At 41.6% G+C, this 21,594-nt stretch overlaps 1 protein-coding gene across 2 annotated transcripts; it reads left to right on the top strand.

The window, feature by feature from the left end:
* Positions 1–611: 611 nt before the first annotated feature.
* On the top strand, positions 612–21,266 carry LOC120723331 (vang-like protein 2). 2 transcript variants are annotated; one of them, XM_040014747.1, is made up of 8 exons: positions 612–1,144; positions 11,239–11,612; positions 14,887–15,010; positions 16,006–16,613; positions 17,843–17,976; positions 18,178–18,313; positions 18,433–18,676; positions 19,512–21,266. In XM_040014747.1, exons 2-8 carry the CDS (start codon positions 11,542–11,544, stop codon positions 19,770–19,772), a joined length of 1,578 nt encoding a protein of 525 aa, XP_039870681.1. In that variant the 5' UTR covers positions 612–1,144; positions 11,239–11,541; the 3' UTR covers positions 19,773–21,266. The 2 variants fall into 2 exon arrangements, with proteins under 2 accessions (XP_039870681.1, XP_039870674.1); XM_040014740.1 differs by having other exon boundaries at positions 612–1,184.
* Positions 21,267–21,594: the final 328 nt, after the last annotated feature.

Genomic DNA, 21,594 nt, shown 5'->3' with positions numbered 1-21,594 from the left:
GCATACCTCAACATTTCCTCCCTGTTTCCCTTTTCAAAGAATGGCTTCTTGATAGCCACCCTTCCATTTCTGACGAGGCTTCAGTGAAAATGGATCAACTGGCAAGGACATGTGCCAGGTCTTTGCTAGAGTCCAACCATTTATTAATATACATTATCCATGTTGTACAAATCCGTGGTATAAAACAAAAAAATGTTTTCTTCTTACCTCTAAACTACACGACATATTAAAACCTGTTCGTGCTGCATGTCTGGATTCGTAACCATCTTCTTAGCTGCACGGAGGTCAGGAGGTTTGAAAGCATCTAATGATGATGGCGCTTTTAGATGACTGTTCCCGTCAGCAGCTCCATAAACCGCCTCTCTGTTTTAAGAGCCACATTACTCTGTCCCGGTCCCTCTCATCGAGCGCACACTCTCAGAGACATCAGCGCGGTGATAGATGCGCCGTGGCTGAACCACACTCTCTCACGGGCCTGGTCCCCCAGGGGGGGAACCAGAGGAGGGGCCAGAGTGAAGCGGAGGCGGGGCGCACGGTGTTAAGGCTGAGTGGAAGGAGAGTGGAAAGTAAGAAAATACCTGAATGGACGATCCGGAATAAGTAAGTAGTATTTCTTTGCGGAAATGTGTTAAAATGTTGGAAGTGGTGCTGTGGATGCTTGCGCGCTGTTGTAACGCGGAGAGGGGAGCTGGGAAGCTTCGGGGCGCCGGAGATCTCCGGTTTCCCCAAACAATAGTCGAGAGGACGCGATGGTCGCCCTTTTTTTTTTTTTTTGAATCCGAAGGGAAGTTTAGGACCCTCGTCGGCGCTATTGTTGACCCCACGGAGGCCATGTAGCTCCCTGGATCGATTTTAAACGTGGGAGGAAGAGTTGCCTTTATTAATGTGAATAGAAGCGTAAAAAAAGGAGACTGAGAGTGATGCGCCTGGAAGCAAAGAGCGCGTCCAGTGTGACTGCAGGCCAGAGGGTTTGAATTTTGTCCTCGGCGAAGGGCTGGTGGGAATTTGAGTGCGTCCCGTTTGGAAAAGGAAAGGGGAAAGAAAGGGAGCGGGCGTTGGGATCATTTGGCATCAGGACGCCACCGGTGGGGCCTGGGAGTCTCCCATTGTCCTGCCTTTCTCCAACACCCTCCTTTTTCATCTTGTAGGTCGCACAACTCTTTATACTCGCCCGGTTCTTCGCAGTAAGTTAGCCTTTGGTGGCTCTTTGTGCATGTGGAATATTGTTGAAATATTAATGAACGCAGCTCGACTCTTGAGCCACGCTGCCGTAGCCTGCAGCACGGTGCTAAAATGTCTAAACACAGGCTGTAATTCAAAGTGAAACAGGATAACGTTGCTGCAGCCGAAACAGGCCCTGATTACGCACAGATCCAGTGCTTGAAACGTCTGTTCGCCCTTCAACTTCTAATTTCTAAGATTTGAGTCCTGCTTTTGCGAGACAAAACTACACAATGCTATCACCAGGCTTTAAAAAAATACCACAGAATGGCTGTAAACTGCTTCCAGTGGGGATGTTTTAGTGATAAAACGGGTCGTAAACATAGCAGGGGCTCAGTGGAAATGGACTGAAGAAGGAATTTTACACAGTGATACCACAGAGATTAAGAAATATGAAGCACAGCTGGTTCATTGTAGAAGTATTGGTGCCCATTAATTTAGGAAATCTGAAGTATTAAGAAATGCTGGCAAAAATCAACTAGATTTCTCCCCTTATTGTTAGTTAAAATAAAAACTCCAGTATTTTATGTAGAAACATGTTTGGTCTGACCAGGAGTCTTAAACCCAAATACTACAATATTATCAAACAGAGAAACACACCAAGACCTTCCATATTCAAGAAGCTGATGGAGAAAACGTTAGTTTTCTTTCTTCAAAAGCAGAAAATGTTAGACTTTACTCCTTTAGAAATAAACTGAGGTTTTACTTAACAATTCAAATTGTCCACTGGCCCTTTTCATCTGTAAATTGACTAATTTACCATTTCAGCTCTTCAGACAGCCTGGCTTTCTGCTTAAAGGGTCTGTCCACACAAACACAGAGAATACAGCTTGTCCTCTGACCCCCTGCGGTGTGCCTTCTACTTTGGTTCAATTAAAGTATAAGAGAAGCATGACAACTAGTAATGTGAGTGCAGAGAGATTTGTGCATGTATTTTCAGGAAACAGACATGGTAGAAGGTTTCTATCATGTCATATTTGTGTTTAATCACATGGAATCACATTTTGTTTTCTTTTTAAGTCAATGTGGTTGCTTCAGGTTGAAAAAATGCACAACAAAGCTTCCAAATGTCTTGTGATAAAACATAATTTTGGATGTTTAAAGCACTTAAACAAGGAGTCAAATTGATGTTTGTCAGGTGACTCACAAATTAAGTCTTAATTAAGAAATTGCCGCAATATCTACATTAATATTGTCATCATGAAAATATTTCAGTGCTCAGAAAGTGTTTCCTGAAGGGAATACGAGTGTTTTCTTATTCAAAATAAATGCATCTCTGTTTGACTCATACAGCTCTTTTTGACTGCCTTAAAAAATGCAATAGTTTCAGACTCCAGTCTGATCGCCACATTTGAACTTCTGCTGTTTTTATAGTCTCTGACAGTGAATTATAACACGCCTCTGCATTTTTGGACTTTTTCAAGCAACTCCTGACGTTTTATAACCCAAACAAAGAAAATAATGATGCTCTGACTTATCAGTAACACATAGTTGGCTGCTGTTGTGAGACTCGCCATAGTCATGAATCATCTCAGCCGCTTCCTGTCTCTGCAGTACTTTTGTTTGGATATGAAGACAAATCTATGCAGTCAGAAGACAGGCCTGTTGATTCAAACACACCCTATTAGATTTTCTCACTCGCGCACACACGCACACAAACACACACGCACACACCTGCTCCCGTTTGCTCGCCGTGTGTGCAGACCTGGACAGAAGCAGTTGTCTTGTTGTTCACTGGTTTTACTGATGTGGGTGGCGGTCTCTGTTCTGTCTGTGTGTGTGTGGCCCTTGTTACACTGATGAGCCTCTTCCCCTGTTGGACCCTGGGCGTGTGCATGCTTATTTTCACAGTTGGTGGACTATATCTGGCCTAAAATGGCTATGGAGCGGAGCTGGTCACTTCAGAGGTGTCCCGGCTTGCTTTTCCGCCCTGACAGCTGCCGTCCCAGTGCAAGCAGCTCCAAACTTTTTAACGGCAGCTCGATTTCTTTTTGCCGTGGGGAAGGTAGCTGTAAAATCTTCCATGTGCTTGTTTTGATTACCGTGTGACTAGATCTGCACGCTTGCAGCAAAATAATTGCACTGTTAATGGTTTGATTTCATTGTTGGAATCATTTTTATGGATGAGCATAACCAAAACGGTCTTCTATGAACGTCTGCACTGTTTTAAGCTGTATAGTTACTTTAAATGATGCATGAAGAAATGCATATGAAATCCAAACTGCAAGCCAAAGATGTTTAAACTATGGATTTGACTCAGGAGCGTTGTTGCTTTGAGCTACATTAATTGATTTTGGATGCACTGAGTCATAAACCAGATTGATTTAAATTGAAAACAAAAGGAGTTGGTACAATAAATTCCACAATAAAAAAAAAATAATGAAGTCGATTTTAGCTGTTGAGGATTGGGACCCTGTGTGGAGGCTGTGTTGTGTGCATATGAGATTTGGTTCCTTCACTCAGGCTTGAATGTGTTTTGTCTTCTGTTTTCAGAGGAAGCTGTTGTCTTTGCTCTCAGTTGATGGCGCATATTAAATGACTTTACACTCCCTTTGGCCTGAGCCATAAAACCTTTGAGCCGTGGCTCTAGTAGGCCTGAAGCCCAGCATCATAACTGTTTAATCTTAGACCACACACACACACACACACACACGCAGGTTTCTGGACTGGCTTGCAGTGGACAACCCTGGTGAAATCGGTCAGAGCTTTTTTTATTTTTTAGAAATTTGACTCTTTTTGCATAAGACTATATGGAAAAAGTCATACCGGTATTTGGTTAACAATGTCAGGAGGAACAATGGCTTAGCTGGATGAAAAGAAATGAACCTTTTGTGTAAGGTGCTAATCAAAAACTAGAACCAGTGGTAGGTTGTTATTGCTTTACTGAACAGATTTGTGCTCAGATGTACTTTTACACTGTGGGTGTGTGGTTTCCTATTTTTTTTATTTTATATTTTTATACTAATGCTGCTGATTAAAGATAGAATGCGAGAATCCTCTTGAAGTCAATGAAGTAGGTCATAGAAGACGGTGGGATGAATAGGAAACCTTATCCATCTTAGTACCGGACCACACCTTTGTAGATCAAGTGTTCAGTCATATTCTCACTATCAGGCCAGCAGACAGGCAGGTAGGTTGGCAACAGGATTATTTCAGACTGTAAAGGTCAGCAGACCATGTGCAATCTAGATTTACTCATATCAAAATTTTCTGGTAGCTTAGTGCTTTAAGCCACTTGAAAGTGATGTAATATTTGCAACTTTCTTTTCGAACTTTCTTTAGAGAGGACAGGCCTTTTGCAGGCCTTACTTGCAGAGACGGCCCCGTGCGCTTTACTTTTTTGAAGCATATGTCTCTCATTATACGTATAACAGGCTGAATGTAATGTTTACAAGAAACTGCTTTATCTACCTCAAAGGTCAAATGCTGAAAGATGATGTCAGCGTTTCAGCATAAAAACAGAGTTAATTTTACACTCGACTCCAGTCTTCGTACAGAGAAATCATTCACTGAAGCTGAAAAAAAGCCTTTTTTTTTTTTTTTTAAATTGACAGGAGCCCCAAAAACCCAGAATGCAGTGCTGCCAGGGATCCACCAATTTATCCAAGTTTTACATCATCCAGCAGTTATTTATACTGTACAAGTCAATTTATGCTACGTTATTTAGAACAGGTAAAATGCTACAGAGAGCTCTAGTTATCTCTAGATATCTCTCTAGATATCTTACCAGTCGGCAGATATCGTCCAGTCACAAATTTAACATTATTGCTCATGTTTACTTGGATACTGTCAAAACTTTTTTAAAGAACATAAAGCAGAAGGACATGTTTGGAGAGTAATTTAGATAACGCATCATCACATAGCTTATCCTAATTGCGAAAGCTGCAGCAAAGTAGCATCACAGCTGAGCAAACGGTGGAGTCAAACAGTGCCGTCAGTGCTCACTTGTTTGGGAAATGCAAAGTTGAAGAGTTGAGAGACATTAACCCCGTGTTTATGTGCCTGTGCATGTAAAACTCAGCAAAACTCTAAAACATCCCCAAATATTAAGTTCAGTCCTTCACAGCCTCGGTGTGCAGCTTCTGTGACAGTTCACATTTTGAGATTCTGAAGTTCCCTTTACAGCTTTGCTACTTAAATACAGATTTTTAAAGGTCAGATAGACTATACCCAGTTCAGTAATTTGCAGCAGTGATTATGATTGTGAATGCAGTCTTTCATTCTTTGGAGAATACCAAATGTTTATCGATACACCATAGTAAGTGTTATCATGCTAATGTTTTTCATTGTTGCACAGTCTTGGTTTCAGTGTATGTTGTCATAAATGTTGTGGTTAAGGGTAAAAAGTCATTGTGCCATGATGTGAGTGACTGGAATAGAAGGACACTTGGCAGGAAACAGAAAATGCAGGAACTTAATTACAAACATTACCCTGCTATGTTTGCTAGGTGTGTGAGCAAATGTGTGTATTTAGCCAGAGGGCTTTTGTGAACAGTGAGCTCTGCTTGTCTGTGTATTCTACATGTCGTTGATTCAGAGGGTTTCACAAGAACCATAATTACCAGTTAAACTTTCAAAACATGTAGCAGATGATTTATCTTCTGTTTAATCTAAATTAAACTTTCATATCAAATCCTAAGATCCATGTTTTAGATGTAGCCGGTAGGTTTCTCCAGCTAACTTGGCTATCCTAATTTCTGAGACGTTAGTTAGTTAAATGCCTTTTGAATTTTTTTGTTGTCTTTCATCAAGATGCCATCATCAGGCACGAAATTTCTCGTGACCTCTTAAGTCCATCTTTCATTGACTTGTAACTTGAAATCAAGTCTTAACGTTCACAATGAATATTCGCTGTGTTAAATAGTAATACTTTCATTTAATTATCTTACCTCTTTGAGAATATGTCAATATTACCTGAGTGCTTTCACGCTCTGCTGACGATAAATCTTTTTTGTTTTTCCCCCTTTCATGAAACTGTCACCACTCCGCCCACAATGGGAGGAAATGTCAACATATTAAGGTGATAAATATTATGTTTGAATGTCTTTTCTCGTTGCCTTTGTCCAACGTGTTTGTGTTGTATCTCCATACGTCTCTAGGGGGAATTTAGACTCCTATGCTTGGCCTTTTAATTGCTCTCTAAGGCTTTTGGATACATATAACCGTGACACTCTTCACAACATTTGTCTTTACGTGCAAGCAAAAGCACACATTTATGTCAGCAGCATTTTATGTATGGCAAGAGCGTCCAAGGAGGGTTTGCTAAGGGCTGTGCTGCAAAACGGGAATTATACCAAGGGCCAGATATACAGGATACAGTTTATAGACGTGCTTTAATTAAATTACCAGAAGAAAATAAGATCATTAGTCTTTATAAAATGTAATTAAGCAAACTAACTCCACAAAGAAGGCTTTCCTTCAGCCAACTTATAACAACCTGTTCCACAAGCTTGAAGTTGGGGCATTTAATAAAATCTTGTTAAGCTCTAATGTCAAAGCATAAAACCAGTCTTTTGTTTCAGTCTTGCACAGAGTGCGTCGTCAGCTCCTCAGCTCTGGCATTGCCTGTGTCACAGGCCCGAACACGACAGCTCAATATTTGTGCAGGAAGCTAATTTAAGAAAAAAAAAGAAGAAAATGGAGGCAAAAGCTCTTTGATCACCTAGTCTACCTGTACCATAGAGAGCAGCGTCCTGGCACGAAACAAAAAAAAGCTTGCAGCAAACTCTGCAGCTTCAACACTTTGAGATCAGGACTGAAAGAAGAAACATGTTTTGCTTTAGCTGCATACCTGTTTGCAGTATGTATGACTTCACATCTTTGCTGCTGTATATGTTCAAATGGGAACTATGTTCTTTGAAAACAAATTGTTTCATGGTAGGCGTCTGTTAACACTCAGTTAGACATGGACTATGTAGTCTTGTCACGTTCATTGTTTTCAGGCTTGTCAGATTGCTGATGCAGTGGAGGGTTAGTTTGCCATGAGCACAGGGCGGTGCAGACCACAGGCCAAACTTTCTTGAGAATCTAAAATAATTTGTGAGTTGGATTAAAATTGACAAATGGCTAGGTTGTGGGCTTTGATTTTGACACATATTATAAAGAGCACTAATCTGAGTAATGCTTTTGTTTCCTTTTTATCACTCATGCGTTCAAAAAGCTGAGCCATTTTCTTCTGTCTCTGCTGTTAGAGTTTCAGATATAGAGGAGTAAATATGCTGCTGAAATAAGACGTTCCTCCTTCATTTTCCTTTGTCGTTGCTTGGAAAGGCAGACCGCATCATTATAATTGCTTAATTGTTATTTATGTGCGTTGGTGGGGCGAGCATTATGGCCAGTGATGATTTCCGATTGTTATTTTGGCCAGCGTTTCTCTGTCTGGGAGAGCAAATACCGGCTAAGCTTCTACAGCCATTAGATTAAACACTTTAGATTTGTGTCTCTTGCCTGTGTAGAGTATTTGGCTTGTCTGGGAATCTCTGAGTCCTCTCCACTTATTGTCCTCGTATTATTTTGCTGAGAAGCTCTACCCATATCTGCTCCTCTGTCTGTCCCCGAATGGCATTTTTAAAAGAACTTGTGAAGAGGAGTTTGTTTAATGTGCTTTTCTTCGGTTTAACTTGATCTAAAATAAGAATCCTCTTGCTTCGCGTCACATTCAGAATGCAGACTCCTGTCTGTTGCAGGGGTCGCATGAAACACAGCTTTTAAGCACTTTATTTGGCCTAAAAGCACAGCACCATTCTGCTAATTCCTCTGCTAAAGCTGAAGATAAAAGCCGATCATGATGCACCAGAAAGCAGCTGTTAGTCATTGGAGTTTTGTGGTTTTGGAATAAGCTTGCTGTTGAGGTTTTGCACATGGCTGCAAGGGTCCAAAATCTTCTCTGGTCTGCTAAAAGTTAGTGATTCCGGATAAGGGGAGGTTTCTCATAACGTTGAGCTATTGAATTTTTCATTATTTGCTATCATATTTATGCTGGTGGTAAGTGGTGTTTATTTTAAACAGGAAGAAACTTTCAGAAACTGAGATCAGCGCATGTGTGAATAATCCCTGTGAGGGGACTGGCCTGGTTGTGCGCTGATCATACGCAGAGCTTGGTAAACTGTTGTTTGCATGTTATAGCTGTGCACAACCAGGGGCAGTCTAAAGTCTGTGTGCTGCTCTTGTTTCAGCCACTGATGATCTTCAAGATTATTAGAAAAGCCCTGTTTCCAGGGAAATGGAACAGACTTGCTCCCAGGAGTGGGTGATATTGTCACAACATCATTTATATTTCAAGGAAATTTGGGGAAAAATGTATCTATTAAAAAGATATAGTGAACAGTGTTTTATCAGTGATTGCAGCCTGCAGGAAGCACTATTTATTTATTACTACAACACAAAGAAACTGTCAGTAACTCCTGATGACACACTATCGAATTTGAAGTGTGACTCTATAGAAACAAGATGCTAGCAGCAGCATTATAGCACTGCACTGCACTATATATGCACTGATAGTGGCAAAGTTAAATCTAAGCATTAAAAGTAACCTAAGTAGCGTTTTCCATGGAAGTTTTAAGTAAAAGTATAAAACAAATGCTTAACATTTTAATAATAATACTACTAATAATTAAAGTAGCTTAACCTTAACTTAGACTCACAATATTTTCACATAACACTGAAAAATATTTTCTACCTGGGATCTGGGTATAGCTTTATCAGGAGTTGCTTGAAGCCCTGCATTTCCATCATGTAACTGCACCCATAATTTCCATCCACCGTTTTGCTCTCCCTGTCATACAGACAACTAGCAGTGCTCCGGCGATCCCCGATGGAGTCGCCGTTGTTTACTTTTTCCAAGCATATCATCAGCTCCTAGTATCTCCTCCTCGCATGGCGTCATAGCTTGGTGGTGTCTTTTTACCACAAGTGTTGAAACAAGTGTAGTGTTTCCACCTTTAGCGGGAACAGCTTTCTCGCATATTTTGCAAAGTGCTGTAATTTTTGTTTGAGGTTGTTGAAGGGACTCCCTGTTACTAAATTATTATTGGAGGCTGCCTCTTGCTGTAACACATGTCTGGGCTTGTCTCATGCGCACTATGAAAGTAAACGTATGGCATCTCTTTATCATTAATATCACGCTCTGACACTCGTGCATTTGTCACATACCATTAGTCTTTTGCTTTCTATAAACAAATGCCTAAGCCAAAAGACACACATGCAGTTTCACTTGGAATAAAGGCTTGGGTGCTCCAAAGGCTCTAAAAGACTCTCTTTCAGTCTTTATGATGTCAGAGTGGAACATTGATGCCCCACCCGACCTATTATTCAAACCCTTTGTTTGTGAGGAACAACCAATGAGAAGAAAGATGACTTAAGTTGGAGGGCTTGTTGCAGACAGTGGATGAACTGACACTTTACCGTGTAATAATGATGATGATGATGATGATAATACTGCTGCTGCTACTACTACTACTAATGATGATGATAATGATAATAATAATAATGATGATGATGATGATGATGATAATAATGATGCAAAAAGAGATGGTGAAAATGTGGATGAATTTTGACAGAGAGATTGGATTTCATGCAGGACTTGGATGAAGGGAAGTGGATTTTAAACTCAATGGTCTTGATGGGGCATAAAAGCATCTTTAAGTGGAATCTGTCCGGCATTGATAGCAGCTAGCCTCCCTCTCCATTTCCCAAAGAGGGCCAATCAAAGCCAGTGAGCCACGCCCTCCCTTTATCGATTAACTACCATGTGACAGCCAAACATCCATCACGCCGATACTTTTATTTTGGTGATTTTTTTTTTTTTTCCTCCCGCGTGGACAGACAGTGTGTCAGAGGGCGGTGTGAGGTCAGGTTTCCACAGTAACTGTCAGCCTCCAATCCCCCTACAGCTGAACACCCTCATTCATTACCATGGCAGCGGAGAGGCCCCGTTTCCCGGGGGACGAGGGGCGTGAGGGACGGAATGTGAGACGGCGAGAGAGGGAGGGAGAGGGCAAACAAGTTTAGTGAAAACACAGTAAACCAATATGGCTGCCATTGTGACACAGCTAACTGTGGCTAATGCTCGCTGCTTGGAGAGAGGAGATATAGTCGTGTGATGATTAACCTCAGCTGAGACCTGGAAGCGATGAAAGCGCTTGAAGTGAAACCGAAGCCTCAGTTTAGAAGGCTAATGTGTTTTATAGTGGATGTGGGTATAAACCACATAAATGGACTCTTAAAGGGTCATTTTACTTTACTTTAAAAAGGGAGGAGTTTTGAGGCTTTCTCTTAAGTGTGAGATTAAGAGAGTTGGTGACCTCCCTTTAAAAAAAAACAAAACAAAAACTTATGTTTTTTCTGTTTTGTGCCGTTTAGTTACCTGTGCAGCCCACAAAGAAGGATGCCCATATTCCTGTGTGTGCCTGTCAGTTAATGATTGTTTATAGGTCAGACCTTGTATGACTGCCGTAGTGATTTTAATGGAAAATGACCAGGGTGCACATTAAGACATGCAAATGAAGCATGCAGACGCCCTCAGACTAGTGGAAAGGAGTTGACGTCTGAAAGGGGCTTATGATTTTAACCTTCCATGTGTTCGCAGACGTCTGCGTTGTTACTTCTTTCTAAAGTTAGGCTTCAGGCGCATTCCTCAGACAGCATTTTGAAATGTGCTATGCTTTTCAATGCCTGATATAAAGCCAGTGTTTCCAAAATGATCTTTATCTTGTAAATTGTTCCAAGGCCGTGATGCATATTATGAAAAGGAGCTTTTGCCCAAGTTTAGAAGTGACGCCGGGGACCTTGTTTTGTACCATCTAGATGGTCTGGTGTGACTGCTGTTAGGAGCACAAGGCAGGAAGCTCAGGCAGGAAAAAGGAAAAGATAAATATGAAGCCTGCGGTGTATTTTTAGTGTGTTGTCAGTTCAGTTAAACTGTGCAACTTAGGAGCGCAAATAGTAGCTCAGGCAGAGAAATGGCTACATGCGATGCTGAGTTTTAACCAGCGCTCTCTTTTTGTCCTTCTCTTTCAGATCTCAGCAACCTCGGCTCTCCCCTGTTGCAACTCTCCTGCCCATCATCCTCTCCCACCCCTATTCCTTCCTCATCATCTCCTCGTTTTAGCCTGCCCTCCCATCCTCCCTTCTCTTGCTCCCCCCTCATCGGCCTCCAAGATAGATTCCCTCAGGAGTAAGGTTGACCTACTCAAACTGCCCCTGGCTCTCTCCACCAAGTCCATCTCCGAGCGCAAAAACCAACTGGGAGGCGTCGGCGAGCAGCGCGGCACGGCGGGAGGAGGCGGGGCTCGTAAAGCCCGCTCACCGCCGACCCGAGACATGGACAACGAGTCGCAGTACTCGGGCTACTCATACAAGTCCTCCCATTCCCGAAGCTCCCGAAAGCACAGGTGGGTAAGACCCATTCAAGTAGGCACACTCAGGCTCATAACGTCATGTATTTGTTTCTGGTCTGTTGTTTGGACTGATTCGAATATTGGTTGGTTTAAATATTGGATCTTCAAATACATATTGTGATATACACAACATAATTAGAATGACGGCAACAACAACTGTATTTCTGTATTTGTATTTTTTTTAATCAAATATTTATGCAACTGCAGCAGTAGTCAGTCCAAGAGTGTAGATCAGGGATCTACAGTGTAGGGAAAATAAGTGCAACATGATGTCTCAGTTTTTCAACATGATAACAAAATGCTGTTGATAAAGATAATGAAATCACATCAATCTGCCAGAATGAATGAATGTGTAGGAAAAGCTGTAAAAGTCATGAAAATACAGTTAAGTCTAAAATCTGTGCCGTCCTTTAAATATTCGAAAGCCATCCCAGTGGGCCAGATTGAAGTCTTGGCTGGGCCGATTCTGGCCCCCCGGCCTTATGTTTGACACCCCTGGTCCTAATTATTATTTGAGTTTTTTCTTTTTCTGAAGGAGACTCCCCAGTCACTGAAACTCAGCAGTGAACCAAAATCTGCAGCTGCTGCCTCATAAATCAGCGATTGTGGCACTTATATTAGTTAGAAAATAACAGTTTTTAAAGGTTTTGAGTTTATATACAGGTTTGTACCTGATGTGTATGTGGTTTCTAAACTCCAGACCAACAGTAGCCATCTGAAAGGATAATTAATCATCAAATGTTTTATCACTTTGTAACAGGTAGTGACTTGTGAGGTTTCATAACCAAATTCTCCCTATAAGAAGTCGTCAGTAACAGTAGGGTGTCTGGTATGCAGCTCAAAAGCTTTACAGATGCTGTGGATGAAAACCACATGCTGAGATCCACACTAGGAGACATAGTGGCACATATTTTAATACTGAACACTCACACATCATACATCTATATTGAAAATAGGAATTATAAAGTATACTTACTCATACATAACCTCATATAGAGCCATGCAGACAGCTTTAATTCTAAACACATCCACAAAAGTCACTACAGTGAACTAAGAAAACAGTTTGCTGATTAACCACTCAAAGAAGCTGAGTGACCCCTGGGCTGCTTTTATACATGTTATCCAGGGAAACCTTAAGGAAGCATTTTCGCTGAATCTGTGCGAACGTCTGTTTGCTTGATTAAACTTCAAATTTCAGTTGATAAATTGGGGGTGGTGAGCGATGGCAATGCTTTTAATTTCCTTTCTGGCAGTATCGTTTTGTTATGCTTTAGAAAAACACCACTGTTCACTGGGTAAAGAGGAAAAAAAAAGCTATGAGGCAATTAATCATTCTGACTGTTTTTAAATGAGAGGAAAACAGACATAATTCAATTAGTGACTATACCGAGGAATGTAAGACCCATTTCTTTGTTTACGAGGAATTTTAAAAAGTTACAGTTGTGGTCAAAAGTTTCATACACTCATCATGAAGGTCACAGTAATTTTGGGCTTTCAACTTTTTCTTTGAACTGTTTTTTTTCCCCTGGGTGGCACCAAAGTACAGCATGTGTCTTTAATAAGTTGCTGGATGCACAAGTTTGAATTTATTTTGGAGTTTCTGTATTTCTCGCAGGGTCAAAAGTATAAATACGGGCTCGGATATAAACATACGCTGACTTAAATCTTTTAACAAGTGGTGCTGAAGCTTCTACAGTGTCTTTTAACTCGACAAGACCAAGGCCTATTAACCTCTCATTGCTGATCATGATTGTGGGCAACTGTTTTCTTTTTGCCAGCATAAAGAGGAATTGTTTGACACCACTGCTCAAAAGAATGGGGAAACCCCGACTTGCATAAGTTGGGAAGATCCCTTGTAGCCATTTCTAAACAATTCCAAATCCCAAGATCATCCGTTCAAACAATTGTACGTAAGTATAACTTATTCACGTGTGTCACGACTTTGATCCAAAAAGATCCAAAACGGTCCCCCCTCAGATAAGAGGAAATTGGTCAGGATGTTCAGAAACAACCCAGGAACCACCAGGGCCCAAGCTTGACATGAACTAGAAACTGCTGGACCACCAGCATCACTGTCCACAGTGAAGCTTGACTGAAATCTGCACCTGACCACAAGGCTATGGACATGATCAGATAAGATGGAGGCTGAAACATTTCTATTTGGCCTCAATGACAAAAGGTACGTTTGGAGGATTAAAGCTGAGGCTTTCAAACCTAAGAACACTGTACCAAATGTCACGCATGGTGGTGGTAGCATCATGCTCTGTGGCTGTTTTGCTGTCAATGGTGCTGATATACAGGGTGGGCCATTTATATGGATACACCGTAATAAAATGGGAATGGTTGTCACCATTGTTTTTCTTGTGACATTACCAATAAGTTTGATGTGTCACATGGCCCTCTTCCTATTGGAAAAACAAAAGTTGTATCCAAGATGGCCGACTTCTAAATGGCCACCATGGTCACCACCCATCTTGAGGAGTTTCCCCCCTCACATATACTAATGTGCCACAAACAGGACTTTAATATCACCAACCATTCCCATGTTATTACGGTGTATCCATATAAATGGCCCACCCTGTATAATACAAAGTGGAATTATGAACAAGGAAGGCTACTTATGAAATCTTCAACTTCACATTAAATCAACAGCTAGAGGGTTGAAACTTGGACACATCTGGACATCTGGATCTGATTGTGCTTAAAAACTGGGTCCATGCAAAAAAAAAGAAGGAAAAAACAACCAATTGAATTGAACTTTATCAGTTTTGTCAAGACGAGTGGTCAAATAACAAACCAGAATTATGGCAGAAGCTTAATTCTGGTTAATGGCTATCAAAAGTGTCTGGTTGAGGTCGAGCTTGCTAAGGGACATTTAACCAAATATTAGTGAGGTGTGTGTGTGTATATTTGAGTTCGTGTGGATTAGCACAAAAATCTAAAATAAATTGTTTTCTTAAGCCACTAAAGATGTTTGTTGTATAATGATTCCAGCCTGGAAAAATAACAGTTAAAAAACTCTTTAAAAGCCCAAAATTACCATGACATTCATGCCCACGATGAGTGTATGTAAACTTCTGACCACAACTGTGTTCTTCTATCACAAAGATTCACCACAGCAACTTTGACAGACAATCTGCTAAGACAATAAATAAAAATTGGATAACTAATAGCAGATTGTGTCATGGTGTAACATCATCACATCATTCGATGCGTCTGTGACTAATGTAGCCCTTTATGATATGATACATAATTTCTTTGTCTTCAGGGATCGGCGGGACCGTCACCGCTCCAAGAGCCGAGACAGCAGCAGTCGTGGAGACAAATCGGTCACCATCCAAACACCCGGAGAGCCGCTTCTCGATGCAGAGTCGACCCGCGGAGATGACAGGGTCAGTTGCAGTGTTTTCTACTTTCTTTTGTTCATGCATCGTCATCTTTGACCTCATTTAATCACCAGTCATTATTCTAATTAATGGTTAACATTGTGCATATCTTATCCCACCAATGTTTCTTAAAACTAAAATTTGTTCAAAAAATGTTAGTGACTTTCGGTCCTTTAGCTGCATGTCACTAACATTGACAAAGTTAATAGGCTCAGATTACCCTGGAGCTGTACATGCTAAAATATTATGTTTAATTAAAGTCAAACACTCAGCTGAACTACAAATAGTCCTTTAAACCAAAACTTTGACCTCTCTACATTATTCAGGTCATATAGCTGTTGCTGAATTCCCCATCAGTTTTCCTTTGTTATCCATTCAAAGTGGTCTCTCAGATTCTTTCAACAGCTCAAGTGTGTTTTCTTAGAGCTGTTAATCATATCGTTTCAGTCTTTTTCTGCCTCGTCAGTTAGCGAGGAGAGAGCAGGTGCTGACTTTAAAATAATCTGACTTCACTATTTAAAGTGCAGAGACGTGCTTTCATTAAGGAGCCCGAGGGGACGTATTTGTTCTCAGATGAAGTGAAGAGTCATTCTTAAAATAGTAAAGGGGCACTTACGTTAAAGCTTAACCAACCTGCAATCGCTCTTGGGACAAAGATGTTCAGGGCTTGAGCCCTTAGCTTCTAATTTTAAGTTGAGGGCTTTTCAGCTACTCAAAAAAGATTTTTCAAAAAAGCAAGAACTGTTCATTTGTGCTTACTCTGCCTTCCAACCAACCCTTTCATGTAAACATCTTGTGTTCATATATGTAGGATAAGTAGCTTCAGATTTTGTCTCACACCCTCCTTTTCTTAGGTATGGCTGAGCAACTCCTGTTCACACATACAATCCCAGCATTCTTAGCCTCTTGAAGAGGTGCAACTTAAGTCAAAGCTGGGGGTGAACTTAATATATTACTCAGCATAGAGATTAAAATGACTAATTGTTTTCTTTGTTGTGCAGGATGACAACTGGGGAGAGACCACCACTGTGGTCACTGGCACCTCAGAGCACAGCATCTCGAACGAGGACCTGACCCGCGTCACCAAAGATTTGGAGGAGTCAACTCCACTGGAGTGCAAGCGTTTTGTGGGTCCGGCGTTGGGAGGCTGCCTGAGCTTCTTTGCTCTGGTCACGCCATTAGCCTTCCTCATCCTGCCGCAGGTCTTGTGGCGTGACGCCCTCGAGCCTTGCGGCACGCCCTGCGAGGGCCTCTACGTCTCCCTGGCCTTCAAGCTCTTGGTCCTGCTCATCTCCTCCTGGGCTCTGTTCCTCCGCCCTCCCCGCGCCACCCTCCCGCGCTTTTTCGTCTTCCGCTGCCTCCTGATGGTGCTGGTGTTCCTGTTTGTGGCGTCGTACTGGTTGTTCTACGGCGTGCGTGTGTTGGAGCCCAGAGAACGGGACTATAGGGGGATTGTGGAGTATGCTGCCTCGCTGGTGGATGCTCTGCTCTTCATCCAGTACCTGGCTCTGGTGCTGCTGGAAGTCCGACACCTTCAGCCAGCCTTCTGCCTTAAGGTGGTGCGGAGCACAGATGGTGCCAGCAAGTTCTACAACGTGGGCCACCTCAGGTTTGTGACACCAGCCATGGCATTTAATTAATATCTTTACAGAATTGTTGTTTGTTACTTGGTTGCCTTCTAGTAACAAAATACGATAAACCTGCTGAGAGGCAGAAGATTAACCTCATGAGTCCCAAACTCTTATTTGCAATGCACCACAGACAGGCCTGTGCTCAGCAGCATGAAGTATAAGCTGCAGAAAAGCTAAATGCTATGTCCTTACATGAGGATGCAGGGTCTCAGTTACTCTATGGAGTGATTTTTGCTGGTATGGATTGGGTCCTTTGTCTTTACAAAGGAAAGAGTCACTGCAAATCAATACAAAGTTGTCTTAAGTGGGTTTAAAATGTCTGAAAGTTGATACTTGGGTGTGTTCACGCTTGTATTTGAGAAGCTTTACAAGCTTTTTTCTCTGCCTGTGCTCTGAAACCACATCCTAGAGCGGGAAAAATGTATTTTTAAGTTGTCAAAATCAATCACCCACAGATTGTTTTTTGGAAACAAACTGAAGGGGAAGTGTGCGTGCATGCATATCTCCATCAGGCCATTATTTTTTTTTAAACGTGAGCAGCATGCAGAGACACCACAACTTAAATCTGATTTCATTTTTCCTTTTTTGATGATTCAAGGATGTAATCCGTCCCCAGCAGTCACACCTACATCGTGTACACGGGCATTATTTTAAGTAACTTTAGTAAGATTTCAGTGAAATATTAAAAAAAGCGTGACACTGGCAGGGACTCCATGGTTTTGGTGATTCTGGTGGTCAAGAACTGTTTAATGGAAATATAATATATGCTCAATTATTCTGATTATCCCAATGGACTGGGTAAAAATGTGCATATATTTCTTAGCATATTGCATGTATTTATTGTTGCTGAAACATTTCTTAGTTTCAACAACAATAAATCTATTAACTTTAAAGCGGAAGTTTCACAAAACCTAGGTAAATATTAAACTACACCAACAGTTTACACCAAAAAACAGTTTGGGGGATGTGAGGGGATGCATTTTACTTTGAAGTATTTTACTGTCCAAACATCAGTGTATCTTATTTTAAAGTAATAGTTGAGGTGTGACATTAAACGAGATCACCATCAAAGGCAGAAATGTGAGGGAGGTGCTGAGATATAGTTTAGATTTACGTCTGTATTAACTGCAGCTTGTCCGTTGTGCAGTCAGCAGCTGTTGTTTGACCTGTACTTACTGTGACACTGACGACAGATACTGTGTTTTAGCATCCAGCGGGCAGCTGTCTGGGTTTTGGACCGTTATTACAGCGACTTCCCCGTCTATAACCCAGCTCTCCTCAACCTGCCCAAGTCCATCCTGTCCAAGAAGATGACAGGCTTCAAAGTTTACTCTCTGGATGGTAAATATAGTTTCGTCCTGGCTCTGACGTCTGTCTTTAATCCAGAAGTAAATCGTTTTTTTCTTTAATTTTCGTTGCCGTTTGTTGGTCCACGTCAGAAGCAGGTGGCTTTACAGCAAGAACGGGAAACATAAAGAACTCCTTAAACTACCTGTCTGAGTTCTAATGTGCAGTCCAATACTCCCTCCTTCGGTCTTACAGAAAACACCACCAATAACTCCACAGGCCAGTCCCGGGCCATGATAGCAGCTGCTGCTAGACGGAGAGACAACTCCCACAACGAGTATTACTACGAGGAGGCCGAGATGGACCGAAGGATCCGCAAACGGAAGGCCAGGTCAGATACACTCCACGTTCCTCGTCGGCCTCGAGGGCCATTTATCACCCGCAGAGCTTTTCGGTTTTTCATCTTTGATCTGTTGGGTATATCACCACAGTCATCTGTTACTCTAATAGGTTGGTGGTGGCGGTGGAAGAGGCCTTCACGCATATCAAGCGCCTCCAAGAGGAAGAGGCGACCTCATCTCCCAAACACCCCAGAGAGGTAATGGATCCTCGAGAGGCAGCCCAAGCCATCTTTGCCCCGATGGCCCGGGCCATGCAGAAGTACCTGAGAACCACACGGCAGCAGGCCTTCCACAGTATGGAGAGCATCCTCACACACCTTCAGTTCTGCATCACGCACAACATGACACCCAAGGTGAGTCGTCAATAGTTCCAATACAGCAAACAGCCTAATTGATATTAAAATATTTGTTTGTTTTGTTTTGTTTTTAAACATGTTTGAGTATTGATGGCTGTTTCTTAGCAGAATTTTCTACTAGAGAATCGAATACATCTCTAACTCAGAGGCGCCTAAGTCCCTGATGATAGCAGCCACTTGATACTGTTTTCAGTCTTGTCCTGTGTGTACAGATACTTTCTATTGATTATCAAAACCCTTCTATATTATTTACCATAAGGATGGTTTTATTTATTTATTTTTTGCTATTTAAGCCCAAACAGTCCCTCATTGAGTGCAGATGTACCTACCTTTACTCCTGAATACTATCTCTTTTTGGGAGACTTTCTTTTATTTAAAAAACAAAACAGCTTCTATCAGTTGCTATCTTATTCACAAGAGGTCAACACACTGGATCAATGTTTATATTTGATCTGGTATGGATGCTCCTTCCATCCCAACATGGCCCGTCCAAGGGATTTGTGCTTCCTTTTGGTCTCGAGAGGAGATGCCAGGGATCTAGTGTTAGCCAAATATGTTACCACTGTAGGACAGAGCCACTTTAATTAAATATAAAATAAATACAACACAATAAGGGGATCTTTGCCACTACAGAAAGGCAGAATTATTGTAGGATAGTATTTCTTTTACTTGTTTTAGCGGACAGTGTAGATCGATGAAATGATCTTCAAAGCCGCATCATTAGTGATGTAAATGTAGTTAAGTGCTTCATGAGTGTACTTGGGCACGGCACTTCAGCACTAAGACAGCTGGTGTTTCCTTGGTGATTAAACTCCAACATCCTCCTTTTCAGGCTTTCCTGGAGCGTTACCTCACCGCCGGCCCCACCATGCAGTACCAGCAGCAGAACGGTAGGGGGCGCCAGTGGACTCTGGTGAGCGAGGAGCCGGTGACCTCAGCCCTGCGTCAGGGTTTGGTCTTCTCCCTGCGACGCCTGGACTTCTCCCTTGTTGTCACGGTGACGCCGCTCCCCTTCCTGCGGCTCGGGGAGGAGTTCATCGACCCAAAGAGCCACAAGTTCGTCATGAGGCTGCAGTCTGAGACCTCGGTGTAAAGGCGTCCAGTAAAACGTCTTCTTTTTCCTACACTTTCCTCTCCCCTCGTGCTAACTCCTCCTGGATCACTGATGCGGTGGGACATGCGGAGGCCATGTGGTCTATTCTCGCCCAATCATTTCCTCTCTCATCAACAAACAAACCATTCAGAGAGGAACATCTCTGCAGGCCTCATGCTTCCTGTTTTGTGATCATCACAGATGCTTTGCGTCAGACTGTGATCAGCTCAACGATTGTTCAAACCCTGGAAGTAAACGGATGCCTTGACCTTTTCTTTTCTTGACAATGTCTTTACGGCACACTGTAAAGTTCTTTCTTCCTCTAAACGGGGGCTTTTCCTCCTTTTGCCTCTTCTTTTGCTGTAACCACTGGACTAGTTTACTGTGCTGACTCAACACGTAAACACCAGAGGAAGGGGATTACATCACATGTGTCACTTCCTCTTATTTGTGTCTTAAAATCAGTCCAACTGGATTTCAGCTCTGACTGCAACGCTGATGTACCACTGCCCTCTGGTCCCCTGTCAGTCGTTGTGTTTAACATAAGCAGGACTGTTGTTGTTTTTTTACATATATATGTTAGAGGAGTGACTTTTTAACTTTCAGAATGTAGCATTTTGTGCAGTGAGTTAACATGTTCTCTCTTGTGGCCTTGAAGGGCCAGTATGTCCTTTTTTTTTTTTTTTAAATTTATGTGACTATTAAGCAAAATGGAAGTACATTCCTAACTCACTGCAACTCCAAACTGTATGTTCATGATTGTTTAAATATGCAGCTTTAGTTTATTTAACACTGGTACTTTTACTATTGATGTCACAGTTTTAGCAGGACGTGTTACAGAATAAAAATGACATTTTCACCTGGTATTAACTGAGATTCTGAACATTACTTGCGTGAGGATCTTAAAGTGTGAGCTTGACGATGTTCTGAATTTTTCATACTGTCAACAAATCCAGCAAAAAGACCAACAGTGCACTCGTCTCGAGTGTCATTACTTGGAATCTATTCATTGCTGCTACTTCCTAAGAACAACTCATACATGCATTATGCTGTTATTATTCTTTTTTAACTCATGGATACTATGTTTTTGGAAATGTTACTCATGCCTAAGTAGTAAGTGGATTTACTCAGTGCTATTTATAGCTGGTTACTTTTAGATACAATTGAGTATTTTTGGCAGCAGGATGGCGTGAGTGGAAGAATAAATTGCACAGCAATGGAAAAACTGGAGCCAGTAACAGGCCGATGCCACTCTTTACAGAGTAAAACTTTTCTAATATCACATAATGGTTCATATTTTCAGAATATTACTTAGATTCTTTAGTAAGTTATACTCGCGCTTTATGTTCTGTCTGCTAGTCAGAGTCTCTCCAATGGACAAACTAAAAATGTCTTGATATCAGCTCGTATCAGAGCAACGTGTATGCTGATACTGAAATATGTGTATTAGTGGATATTAACCTGATGTAGTAGCTGTGCTTTAGAGAAAAAAAACACATCACGTAGTACATTGGTGTTCTGGGTGTAGTTTTTGAATAGACCAGTAAATTAAATCAGGGTCTCAGTACCCATACAAAGCATGTTTTCTTTTTTCTTTTTCTTTTTTTTTGGGGGGGTGTTAATAATTGACTGGGGGTATTTTTGGTCTTTTTATGGCTTTTATTTGACAATGTGAAAAACAAGAGTATTACCAGCCTCACTCTTTAATGCAAATGCAATCTGTGCGTCCGATATGTTGAAATGCTGGTAAAATCTTTGCATTTTAAGTGATAAAATCTGCAGCTTTTCTGTGACTGACTGGGGGGAAAAAAGCATACTCTGT

Source organism: Simochromis diagramma, unplaced genomic scaffold, assembly GCF_900408965.1.
Source record: "Simochromis diagramma unplaced genomic scaffold, fSimDia1.1 OVJJ01000205.1, whole genome shotgun sequence".
Lineage (NCBI taxonomy): Eukaryota > Metazoa > Chordata > Actinopteri > Cichliformes > Cichlidae > Simochromis > Simochromis diagramma.
This window is presented reverse-complemented; position numbering and strand designations above follow the sequence as displayed.

Excerpts from the sequence above, each read along its gene's own strand:
- LOC120723331 (XM_040014747.1), top strand. The coding sequence starts at position 11,542 with ATGGACAACGAGTCGCAGTACTCGGGCTACTCATACAAGTCCTCCCAT. Across the intron at positions 11,613-14,886 it reads CGAAGCTCCCGAAAGCACAG|GGATCGGCGGGACCGTCACC; the intron begins GTGGGTAAGACC and ends CTTTGTCTTCAG. Across the intron at positions 17,977-18,177 it reads CAAAGTTTACTCTCTGGATG|AAAACACCACCAATAACTCC; the intron begins GTAAATATAGTT and ends TCGGTCTTACAG.